This window comes from Mastomys coucha, unplaced genomic scaffold, assembly GCF_008632895.1.
Source record: "Mastomys coucha isolate ucsf_1 unplaced genomic scaffold, UCSF_Mcou_1 pScaffold9, whole genome shotgun sequence".
NCBI lineage: Eukaryota > Metazoa > Chordata > Mammalia > Rodentia > Muridae > Mastomys > Mastomys coucha.
The window spans coordinates 20,822,327-20,835,241 of record NW_022196915.1 but is presented as its reverse complement, the minus strand read 5'-3'; the positions used below and the strand labels follow the sequence as shown (position 1 = coordinate 20,835,241).

The window sequence follows — 12,915 nt, the reverse complement described above, 5'->3', positions numbered from 1 at the left end:
GGCAATGATTTCAGATGTTCTCCTCCCAGAAGCCACCATTACAATCAGGTCCTGTAAAATAAATTCCTTCTTCTGTCAGAGTTACCTTCATTTGTGTTCCTATGTGAGGCCTGGATGGTGACAGACACAAGAAGATACAGAACGAAGAGACAAGTGTATCATCTGGCCATTCCATGTGTCTCTGCAGCAGGGCCGGAGGCTTGCAAGAGTGCATTATACTGCAGGGACATGGAAGCTGGCCTGAAGGAGAAGTGGCATATTGCAGCCTGTCCACCTGGGATGAGGAGTGGTCCCTAAGGAAGAGACAAGAGGCACAGACCACAGCCAGTGAGTGGAAGCTGAATGCGTAGCAGGATTCCTGTCCTAAATCTGGCTGCTTCCTTGGCAGAGCGACTTCAGGCAGTTGCTCATTTGTGGTCCCGTTGCTTCCCCAGGGAGGCAGGGATGAAGATACTCGTCTCTCAGAGCAGCTGCGATGATTAAATAAGGTAATTTCTGTACAGTTTTCAGTACACCTTAAGTGACAACTGAAGGACCACTGGCCACAGTGCCAGGAACTATTTCCACTAGGACCGACTTAAGAGTCTCTGTGTGTGTGTGTTATCCTGTTACCCAGGAGGCCCTCTAAGCTCAGATGATTTTACCATGTGGCCTCTTTGGGGAGGGGATGTCTTAGTGTATTAGAAACAATTACCTGGCTCCTCATCTAATTCATTGCTGTAACCCTGCTGGTCTGTCCAGGATTGTCTTGATTGCTTTTCTGGAGGTCCACTTCTTTCCCTCTGGCCACATTGCGCTAATACCCCAGCTCCCAAGCCTTAGGCCTTGCTTTGCCCTCTGTTTGAGCCACCATCTAAAGAGGACACAGGTCAGCTGGCTCTCTGGAGTTTAACTCATCTCTTTTCTGCTTCTCCAGGTCTCAGAGCTCTGAAATGATGGTATGACACCGAGACCAGATAGCGTGTCATTCAGCATTGTGTGTCCAGTTGGACAAAAAGGCTCACAGCGTAGGCTACAGTTAATATTGGGCTGAACAGGTAGAATGAGTTTATGAAAGGTGCCTGGTGTCAGTCCATCACCCCCGGGATTTCACCATGTTCTTGGAACCCAGAGACTTTATAGCTTTTGTCTCCCAGGTTCTGGGATTAAAATGCCACCATGCCCCACTGTAGGAAAGCACATTTTCTTAAGCCCATTCCATGGCTGAGGAAAGAGAGGTTGAGAGAGAAGGAGGAGGAAGAGCGAGAGCGAAAGCGCGGTGTATATGCAGTGTAGTTGGTCTGCAGGTTGCAGGCTGACTTGTGGGTCTGGCTCTTGCTTGAGCCGTCTGCACCTCGCCTCCTGGGGGCTGGCCGTGGGTGCGGCTCCCGAAGTGGGCGGTGCTAGAGTTTAGTGGGCGGGTGTGGACTCCGGCTCAGGCAAGGACCAGCGGGTGGCCCGGGGTTGAGGAACAGAGCCTGTGCAGTTTGTATTCGCCCAGCGGGATTCAGGAAGAGTTCAAGGTACCCATCTCTAGGACGCTGAGGGCGCTGCTTGGCGGAGGCTCCTGCAGCAGGGCGTCTGGTGGGCTTCCCAGCCGGAACTTGGTGTCACACTACAGGCAGTGGACCAGGGCTTGGTGCTCCAGTCTCCTCACCTGGGACCCGGTGGCCTGGTACCTTGCCAGGTAAGTGCATCTGAGGAAGTAAGCTGCATATCTGAAGTGTCAAAGTGTGTGCAGGCAGACATTCAGAACTGGTAGCTGGTTGTGGAGATGTTAGGAGAGGATCATCTGCCAGTAGCTGTCCATCCTAGGGTGATTGACACATTGTGCTCATTGTTTTTCCTTTGATTAGGAAAGGGCACAGCGGAACTTTGGGCCAGGGGTGGTGGTGGGGGTGAAGTTGGTGCTGCACACTTGTGTCCATGTTTCAAAATGAAGTCCAAGACAGGGTTTTACTGACCTTGCATAGTGTACTCCCCATCAACCCAGGGTTATCATCCCCTGTCAGTTCCTAGAGGACTTAATGACAGCAACCCTGGAAAGTGAATGTGGTCACCAGGAGGAGAGTCAAGTCAAACACTTCTTCAGACATAGGGCTGAAGAGGCAGGCTTTCTGAGTTGTCTTGTGGGACAGGCCAGTGAACTGTCCAACAGAGCATTGCGGGCTTCAGGGACCCTCTTTCATGTGTCTGAACCACATCTCAGCATCCTTAGAAGCTCCCCTGGGGCCTGGCTTCATAGAGAAGTAGGAAGTGGGGTTTTGTCAATGGATCAGGGATGTATATCTATCTTCAACATCTCCTGGCCACTTGTACATCAGCGTTGGCACAAGCTTACTTCTCTTTCTTCTTTCCAAAATAATCTGTTGCAGGAGGGGTGCCAGGTTGACCAGGGATCCAGTTCTGCTTCCTACAGCTGTAATCTTGGCCAGGGCCCTTCATCTCACTGCCTCTCCTCCTTAAAATGGATCCAATGGAGCTGGACAGATGGCTCAGTGATTAAGAGCACTGACTGCTCTTCCTAAGGACCTGGATTTGATTTCTGGCACCCACATGGCAGCTTGCAGCCATTTTTAACTCTAGTTCCAGGAGATTTCAGTCTCTCTTTCTGGTGTATATCAGCACCAGACAAGCACATGGTATGCAGATAATACATGCAGGGAGAACATGCATATACATAAAATAAAAATTAAAGTTTAACTGGAGCTAGTGTTAGATGGGACCATGTGAATTTGCCATCTTTACAGATCAACTACTGACCATGCCATAGGGCTCAGTCTACTAATGCCTTCCTGGTGGGACTGTAGCTTAGCTTATCGTTCAGTAGGATGGCAAGTGAAAACTAATATTTCTTCTGCCCTGTGTCTCCTAGGAATCATGAACTTTCAGGGTAAGGTAAGGCCTTGCCTCAGGTTGTCTATGGGAGCATGCTCATAGCAGTGATGTTTGCCTGCTTGTTGCCACAGCCTTTTTTGTGTTTATCTGGAGTCTCATCTTTGGGCAGACAGTAGAGGAAGCACATGGCATTCATTTTGAATGATCCTGAGCTAATCACTGGCTGTGGATAAGGTTGGCCCTCAGCTCTGAGATAGGAAGTGTCTTAGTCAGGGTTTCTATTCCTGCACAAACATCATGACCATGAAGCAAGTTGGGGAGGAAAGAGTTTATTCAGCTTACACTTCCACATGGCTGTTGATCACCAGAGGAAGTCAGGACTGGAACTCAGGCAGGTCAGGAAGCAGGAGCTGATGCAGAGGCCATGGAGAGATGTTCCTTGCTGGCTTGCTTCTCCTGGCTTGCTCAGCCTGCTCTCTTATAGAACCCAAGACTTCCAGCCCAGGGATGGCACCATCCACAAGGGGCAATTGAGAAAATGCCCCACAGCTGGATATCATGGAGGCACTTCCCCAACTGAAACTCCCTTCTCTGTGATAACTCCAGCCTGTGTCAAGTTGACACACAAAACCAGCCAGTACAGGAAGTATGGAAGTGTGACCCCTTCCAGCCATGGGGCCAGAGGAGTCCTGCCTTCCAAATGGGCTCTGAGCAGGGCAGGGCATGAGGGTACCACACATGAGAGCTGTTTGAGACCAGGTGCTAGGGAAGGATCAGCAAAGTAATAGGTCCTGGCAAATGCCTTTGTTGGAATATCCTTTTCTGGATTAGCACCAGGCAGCTGCAGTCAAGTAGACCCTGGGCATGTGCTTGTGTGGTCCTGTGGCCAGCTTCTGCTAGGAGATGAAGTCCTTTAGGCTGGAGTTGGTAGGATGAATGAGAAGGGCATTTATATTTGATGGACACCTATGAAGAGCCAGTTTGGCCTTGGGGACCTCTACCTGTCAGGAGGTGGCAAAGAAAGTTCATGAATGGGACTTTCCCCCTCTATCAATTGCATCATTTGACCAAAGAAGACAGACACTGATCTGAAAAATGTCCAGGGGAATGGGAGGTCCATGTTCCACTTTCCTACAACCCCCAGTTTCTTTGTCATTCCTTGCCCTAAGTCTGAGCCAGACTGCTCCTCAACACAGTTGACACTCACTGTCTTTCCCTTATATTGCTGCAGCTTAGACAGTCTTAGTGACTCTCAAAGCTGCTGGGCTGATGGATGGCAGAACCATTATTTAAACCCAGGACAAGTGAATAAGAATAGCCTGGCCAGCTTAGGATCCTGGCATAGCACACTGCTCACTTCTTACATACACATCATCGTTTCATTTGTGTGGCAGGGAATCCTGTCATTGACCCCAGAAGCTCTCAGATGACCTGGGGACTAAGCACAGACTCAGGAATGGGTTCCTGGTAACCTGCTCTCTTCAACCTCATGGTCTCGCTCTGGTCATTCTTAATCTTAGTCTCTTTAGTCCCAATTGGTGGCTGAGCCACAGTAGTTTCTCCTCAGGCTTTGGTGGCACCTACTTTTTCCTTCCTCACCTGGCTCTATTCAGATGCACCCCTCAAGGATACTCTACCTTCAGCAAGGAGTCTGCTCCCCTGATGTCCTGGGGCTCAGGGTTTAAGTGACTGGTCAGCAGTGCTGGTCCGTGATGTCCTGGCTCTTAGGCAACTATCCTACAAGTTAGCTTTACCTTGGTTTCTGTGAGAAAAAAGGACATGAGCCAAGGAAAACTCTGCATGCTGCCACTTTTGATGTCCCTTTCCTTCTGCCTTGGTTTTCTCAGAGTCTTGACCTACCTTCTACATCAAAGTCATCTTTCTGGAATACACATGCTTGCTGTCAGCCTTTCAATGGCTCACTTGCCATTCCCGGTCCGCCTCACCTCTCTCCCCTCATCACGTCTCCTTCCTTCTTTCTCCTTGGCTCCCACTGTTTTGACTGCTTGCTGGTCCTAGGAGGCTGCCATCCTTCCTGCCTCTGTGCCTTTGTGTGTGCAATTCTCCATATCTTGAACTCTGTCCTCTCCTTTGTCCATTTGTCTCCTTTTCAGTTTGTGAGCTCTAGATTCTACACCATGTCTTCTTTCTCCCCACCCGTAGCTCCATCTCTGTTCCCCCAGGTACCCACAGTGATCAGCGGTACCTACAGTACTGTAACAGTAGCATTGTGGCCTTGAGGTCTGTCTGCATACCCAGTGATCAGCTTCTGCATCTCAGAGGACCGTGGCCCCTGACCTTACCCTAGGGCTCTCTCCACATTGGCCAAGCAGATACATGAAGCAGTGATCATTGCCTGGAGCCTTTCCTGTCTCCTGACTCCCCTCTGGCCATGCCTGTGTCACCCTACACTGATATGCTCTGCTTGCTGATGGCCAGACAAGATCTGGGCTTCTTTTCCTTTTGCTACCTCTGGGCCAGTGCATCTGGCACAGATTCATGTAGCTTGTGCCTTCTGTTTCCTCTCAAACCCTAGTCCTTATGTTTGGCTGGGTATATTTCATCTTGTTATATTTGGCCAAATGCTTTTGTGTCCAGAAGAACATGGTGCCAGACAACCCTTCTTCCCTGGAGAGTTTGCAGTTCAAATAACCAGACTGTAAATTATCTGTCAGATTCATTGGCTTTTTAAAATGGTTAGGTGAGACTCACATCCACAGGTCAGGCTAAGTGAACACTGAGTGACATTTGTGGCAGCTAGAATCCAATTTTACGGATCTCTTGCTAATTTGGCCTTTCTGTCAAAACTGCGCTTGATCACGAAGATGAGTGTATATTGAGAGTTAGATATATATTTAAAAACAGGCCTGGCTAATTAATACATGTCATCAAAGAATGATCTCAAAGAGACTATTCTGATAGGAATACCATTTTTCAAAATTGGGCCCCTAAACCATGTCCAGCAAACCCTTAAGGCTAAACTCACTTCCCTGTTTCTCCTGGTGAGGGGCCCTGGAAAGTTCACTTTGAGCATGCCTCTGGGATGACCCTGATGTTTAGTGAAGGTTGAGAATGGCAAACTGTGGGATTAATAATGCCTGAAAAACTCGTGTGCTGATCTGTAAGAGGATGTGCACCAATGTGCTGGTTGACCCTCTATGTCAAGCCCCATCAATGGCGTTACTGCTTGACAGATTTGGAATCCAGGGTCTGAGGAGTCAGTGTTGTTCGAGGACCCATTTGTTCAGGAAGTCCTAGTGGAAAGGTAGCCAGTGCCAGGGGATGGAGGTATGTCAGGTAACTTGAGCATAAGTCTGTTGAATGGAGGGTGATGAGCATCACATGCTGGTGGCAGATGTGTGCATGAGTACTGTAGGCAGCATGGAGAAGACAGTGTACTGATGAGCCAGCCTTCATTCCTGGCTGTCCTCACTTTTGCCATGTCTCACCTCAGAAACAAGGCAGACATGACACGAGGGTCTGGAACCAGGAGGGTGCACTGTGTGCCAAGCCCCAAAATTCAGGTTCCATGGATGTCATGGAAGACTGAGAGGGTCACCTTGGAGGACCTATTACTGTCTTTGTTGGGATGAGTGATACCAGGGATTTCTATCCTCCAAGTTCTTTCTCATTAGAACAGCCTCAAATCCTGAGGTTAGAGGGAGCTGGTTGGGTAAGTTATGGCACCTCCGAGACAGTCAGATGTCTCATTAGCTGTGTGAGTATGGACAAATGGCTTCCTGTGTGGCTTTTCGATTCTTCACCAATGAACAAGGTTGATAATACTTGTCTGAATGAAGTAGCTAGTATGCAAAACACTGAGCACAGTCTCTGACATGCAGCAAGTGCTGCCTATAAGGTAGTGAGTATTGGATGCCTGCATCTTACCTTAATCCTTACGTGATAGCTCCCCAAACCATGAGATATAAGCAGCTAAGAACCTTGCCCTTATTCTTACCTGGTTCCATTTTAGGTGCATGGTCCTTGAGTTCCACTTGTTTGCTTTGCAGGCTGCACCTCTGAAGTGGGCCCTTTACTCCTGGAGTTCCTGGATCTTCTCACAACCCACCATGAATACCTCTCATTTCATGGCCTCTCTCTTCCTGGGATCCCTACAGGGTAAGAATGGGACCAATCCATTGGATTCCTTCTATAATTTCTCTGACAGTTGCCAGGATTCAGCAGACCTGTTGGCCTTCATCATCACCACCTATAGCATTGAGACCATCTTGGGGGTCCTGGGAAACCTCTGCTTGATATTTGTGACCACAAGGCAAAAGGAAAAGTTCAATGTGACCAACCTACTCATTGCCAACCTGGCCTTCTCTGACTTCCTCATGTGCGTCATCTGCCAGCCACTCACGGTCACCTACACCATCATGGACTACTGGATCTTTGGCGAAGTCCTTTGCAAGATGTTAACTTTCATCCAGTGTATGTCAGTGACAGTCTCCATCCTCTCACTGGTCCTTGTGGCCCTGGAGAGGCACCAGCTCATTATCAATCCAACGGGCTGGAAACCTAGTATTTTCCAGGCCTACCTGGGGATTGTGGTCATCTGGTTCATTTCTTGTTTCCTCTCCTTGCCCTTCCTGGCCAATAGCATCCTGAACAACCTCTTCCACCACAACCACTCTAAGGTTGTAGAGTTTCTGGAAGACAAGGTCGTCTGCTTTGTATTCTGGTCCTCAGATCGCCACCGTCTCATCTACACCACCTTTCTGCTGCTCTTTCAGTACTGCGTCCCTCTGGCCTTCATCCTGGTCTGCTACATACGCATCTACCAGCGCCTGCGGAGGCAGAGGCGTGTGTTCTACACACACACTTGCAACTCACGGGTGAGGCAGATGAAGCGGATCAATGGCATGCTCATGGCAATGGTGACTGCCTTTGCCGTTCTCTGGCTGCCCCTGCATGTGTTCAACACTCTGGAGGACTGGTACCAGGAAGCCATCCCTGCTTGCCATGGCAACCTCATCTTCTTGATGTGCCACCTGTTTGCCATGGCTTCCACCTGTGTCAACCCTTTCATCTATGGCTTTCTCAACATCAACTTCAAGAAAGATATCAAGGCTCTGGTACTGACCTGCCATTGTAGGTCACCTCGAGGGGAGTCCGAGCATCTGCCCCTGTCCACTGTGCACACGGATCTCTCCAAGGGATCTATGAGGATGGGTAGCAAGTCTAACTTCATATAGTCCTCTCTGGGCTTTTCCTTACCATTTTTTTGGACACATCCTTTCACTAAGCCAAGTAGACACATTGCAGGCTTCGATAGTATCCTGTCATTTCTGGATTTTGGGGTTCAGATAGGCTGGCAAGAGACTTGAAGCTTGACATTCAAATGGTTTAGCCATTTGCTTCTGGGAGAATTCTGAGTCAGGATTCTGCAGATCACAGAGAGAACTTTGTGGCTTGAGCTGCAAGGGTATTAGAGCCAGAAATGGCTGACTCTAATAGCCACTCAGCACGGATGCTTGGCCCAAAAGTCTTCATCCATGTCCTGACCATTGAGCTAACTTGCCCATCGTGATGTGCTATGCTCTTTCAAGGGATGTTGGGTGTTTCAGTATGGGTTGGTTTTGGTAGAAGCAGTGCTGGGAGTTGGGAGTCTGCTTAATAAAATACTTGCTGAAAAGAACAGGGACAATAGGAATGGGCTATGATAAATATGGCTGCCTTACTTAAGGTGGTCAAAGTTTAGTCCCCTCCTGGTTGCTGAATGAGATCCAAGGCATCCTCAGTGTGTGTCCTTAGCAAGAAGGATATGCCAAGATTGCTCTTGGTTCACATAAGATAGTTGTTGCAGTCCAATTCTGTCTGAACAGAGCAATCTTCCAATACAGTAAACACAGTAGTCTCATGGGAGACTTATCCCCACACTGAACAGCTCTGATGGACTTTCTGGATCTGGTCCCTTACCAAGTGTGTGTGCAACGGATGTCCTGGACAGGAGCTTTGGAGCTCCCACTTCTTTCTACCTGTCTCAGCTTTTGGCTGCATCTCCAGTTTAGTGTTTTTGTTCCTGGATTTGAGACAATTTCTTTTGTTTTGAAGTGGGGTCTTACTGTGTAGACAGGCTTGCCTAGTGCTCCTGCCAAGCCTCCTTTCTGAGCACTGATCAAGACATAAGCCATCACATATGATGAAAAATGAGCTTTAAACCACTCTGGTTATCTAGCATAGTCTTTTGCTGACTACTTCATATGATCGACGTTGGGCAAAACCCAGACTCTCAGGCCCACCCTGGCAAGATGACATTGTCTGAACTTACAAAGACCTGGGGCCTTAGACTTCTCTTCTCAGAAGCTCCAGAATGTAAGCTTTTATTACTTAGGTTCAATGAGGCCAAGGTGCTGGTGGTCCAGATGAGATATTTATGAGGTATTAGGAATCAGGGTGTGATGTAGAAACTCCACTGAGCATCTTGTGTTTTCCTTCCTGCTTAGTTAGGATGACAATAGCCTACCCTGTATGGTTGTTTCCTGATCCTAGTGTCCCGGTGTCCTGGTATTTAATGGCCCTTGGGATTTCTTGGTTGCCAGCTTCTTTGATGTTTACTATCCTAAGTATGGTCTGAAGACCAGCAGCCCTCGAAACTGGAGGCTGTTAGGTATACAGAGTCTTTGTTGTCACTGCAGATATGCTGAATGCAAGCCAGCATTTGGTCAAAATATGTAGGTTAATTGTAGGAACACTGAAGTCAGGAAGCTTTGCTTTAGGAAATAGCAGCCCTGGGGCTTGGGGCTATGGGGTGATAGTGTGCAGCCGTGCACTCTGGGGTCTGATCCATGTTCTGAGCATATCTTTAAACTTTGAAGTGCCGAAAAGGTATGCTCTGTTTTGGCTGTCATTTCTCTGGCTGCATGTGGACATATTTCTCGTGAAGCTTTTTAATTATTTCAATAAATACTTGCCAAATACGTAGCTTATAAAGTTCCACCTATAGGGAGCCTGCCCTTTGCATTCTGCTGGGTTTTACTTAAAACAGTTTTCCATCAGTTTCCATGGCTGCTTACCAGAAACTGCTCCCGTTCAAGCTGGTCGGTATTTCTATGTAACTCCTCCCAGGTCTGCTGGGGAGGGTTCCTATGGGGAGTTAGTAGCTGCTCCCTATGTAGGAGTGGTAAGGTTGGAGCTGGATACATATTCCTGCAAGAAGGCCTGGGATTTCTGAGATTATGTGAAGCCTTATCAAACCCTGGCAGGAAGATCTCAACCCTGTTTAATTCTGGCCTTTTCCTCTTAAATAAACAGTCTTGACATGCTTTTCCATTATAAAAGTAATCATATTGTAAAATAAACTGAAAACAAAGGAAATTGTCATTTTTGTGATTCAGTTTTAGTTAGTACATGCATATGTCTGTTTTGAAATGTGATTAAATTGTGTATGTATTTCTATATACATGTATGTACTACTGAAGGATCATGCACATAATTTTTAAGGATTATTTCACCTGAGACAGGGCATTGCTATGAGACTTAGGCTGCTATGGAACTAACTGTATTGTAGAAGGAGGTTTCCAAGTCATGATTCCCCTGCCTCTGTCTCTCCAGTTCTGGGATTATTGGCTGGCACCACCACAGGTGTCTTAGTTTATTTTTTCATTTGTTTGTTTCACCTTAGAAAGTTCTCCTTCCTTCCTTCCTTCTTCCCTCCTTCCCTTCTTTCTTTCCTCCTCCTCCTTTCCTCCCTTCAATTAACTTGTTCATCAAATATGCTAGTTACTGTATTAGCCTCAAGGGGTACAACCACAAGCACAGTAATCTCTTATTGTTATCTTTAATTATTCTAAAGTTATGTCCAGGGTATAGCCATAAAACACATAAATAATGAAGGTGGGAAAGAGAGATTTATTTATTTTTTAAAAAGATTAGTTTTATCTTGAATCATGTGTAAGCATGTGTATTTATGCGTTTGTTTGTGAATGTGAGTACAGGTGCTCATGGAGGCCATAGGCACTGGGGCCCCTGGAGATGGATTTAAAGGTTGTTATGTAGCACCTGATGACGGAGCTGGGAGCCCAGCGAGGGTCCTCGGCAATGCTCTTAATTTCTACCATCTCTTCAGCTTTGGGCTGCTGTTGAAGATTTACCATTAGTACAAAGTCTTATGCAGAGTTACCTGGACTAGAGGAGATCTCTGTTCTTCCTTCAGTGATCCACCCAGCGCTGTGAACACGGACTTTTCTAAGTTCATCTGCTACCTCTGTGTGAAGCTGCAGGGGCTCCGCATGGCCATGCAAGTCGGTGGTTGCTGTGTGAAGGAGAAATGCCCAACTTAGGCTCATGTGTTTGAATACTTAGTCCTCAGTTAATGGAAGTGCTTGGGGGAGGTTGTGAAACCTTTAGTAGGTAGAACCTTGCTGGAGGAAGTACGTCACTGGGGGGCGGGCCTTGAAGGTTTATAGCCTTGCTGCACTTCCTGTTCTCTTGTCTCTTTTGACTTCCAGTGTATGAATGAGGTGTGAGCTCTCAGTTTCTTGTTATTCCATCTTTCCCCTATACTGTGGATCTATCCCTCTGGAACCATAAGTCAAACCCTTTCTCTCCTATCTTGCTTTCTGTCAAGAGTATTTTCCCCGCAATAACAGAAAAATAACCGATTCAACTGTATAATTCATCATCTAAACTGAGGTACTTGAGCCCTGCTAATATCTATTCTGGGACAACAGGAAAAGACAACTCCAGGAAACAGGAGTGGGAGGGGTTTCTACTGCAGGTAAGTCCAACCCTTTAACACAGCTTGGCCACAGAAATCTCTCTCCAGCCCATCTTTCCTGCCCTTTGCATTCTGGTTGTATCATTCATTACAAAGGGCACACAATCCCCCAACATGCCTGGGCTTTAAAATGTGTATATTTACTGTCGCTCTTTTCCCTCCTGCCTTCCTGAAACGCTCTGCCCCATCAGTGACTAATACTTCACTCACTGTTTAAGTAAGTTTAAATCCCTCATTTCCTTCAAAACACAAGCTCACTGTCACAATGAATTATTGCATTTATCCAACAAATACTAATAGCTCATTATGTAGCAGGCACATGGTGAATAAGACCGAAAGAAATTCATCATCTAAACTGAAGTCTTTTATTTATTTATTTATTTATTTATTTATTTATTTAATGTATATGAGTACACTGTAGCTGTACAGATGGTTGCGAGTTTTCATGTGGTTGTTGGGAATTGAATTTAGGACCTCTGCTAGCTCTGGTCAGTGCAGTTCCTTCAGGCTCAAAGATTTATTTATTATTATAAATAAGTACATTGTTGCTGTCTTCAGACACACCAGAAGAGGGTGTCAGATCTCATTATTGGTGGTTGTGAGTCACCATGTGGTTGCTGGGATTTGAACTCAGGACCTTCAGAAGAGCAGCCAGTACTCTTACCTGCTGAGCCTGTCTCCCCACCTTTTAAAAATTAAATTAAATTTTTTTTTACTTATTCACTTTACTTCCTTTCCAGTCACTGCCTCCTCTCAGTCACTCCTTGCCACAATCCTTCCCCCAATTCCCCTGCTCCTTCTCCTCTCCCTTCTCTCAGGGTGGCCTCTCCCCTGGGTATCCCTCAACCCTGGTACTTCAAGTCCCTGCGAGGCTAAGTCCCTCCCCGCCGCCCCCCCCCATTGAAGCCCAATAAAGCAGGTAGAAGAACATATCCCACATACAGGCAACAGCTTTTGGGATAGCTCCAGTTCCAGTTGTTAGGAGCCCACATGAAGGCCAAGCTGCATATCTGCTACACATGTGTGAGGAAGCCTAAGTCCAGGTTCTGAGACCCCCAAGGGTTCAGGTTAGTTGATTCTGTTGCTCTTCCTATGGAGTTCCAATCCCCTTCAGGGCTGGCAATCCTTCTTCTTGTTCTTTCATAAGAATCCTTAAGCTCTATCCACTGTTTGGCTGCAGGTGTCTGTTATCTGTCTGAGTCAGCTGCTGGGTGTGGTTTCACAGAGGCCAACTTGCTCCTGTCTGCACGTATAACAGAGTATCAGTAATAGTGTTAAGAATTGGTGCTTGCTTATGGGATGGGTCTCAAGTTGGGCCAGTTATTAGTTGACCATTTGCTCAGTCTCTGCTCCACTCCCCCCATCCCTGCATTTCC

General features: G+C 47.1%; 1 protein-coding gene across 1 annotated transcript; it reads left to right on the top strand.

Moving 5' to 3' along the window:
• Positions 1 to 1,432: 1,432 nt before the first annotated feature.
• Npy4r2 (neuropeptide Y receptor Y4-2) lies at positions 1,433 to 10,128 on the top strand. Its single transcript, XM_031361642.1, has 2 exons — positions 1,433 to 1,666; positions 6,828 to 10,128. The coding sequence occupies exon 2, from the start codon at positions 6,888 to 6,890 to the stop codon at positions 8,013 to 8,015; it is 1,128 nt and encodes a 375-aa protein (XP_031217502.1). The 5' UTR covers positions 1,433 to 1,666; positions 6,828 to 6,887; the 3' UTR covers positions 8,016 to 10,128.
• Positions 10,129 to 12,915: the final 2,787 nt, after the last annotated feature.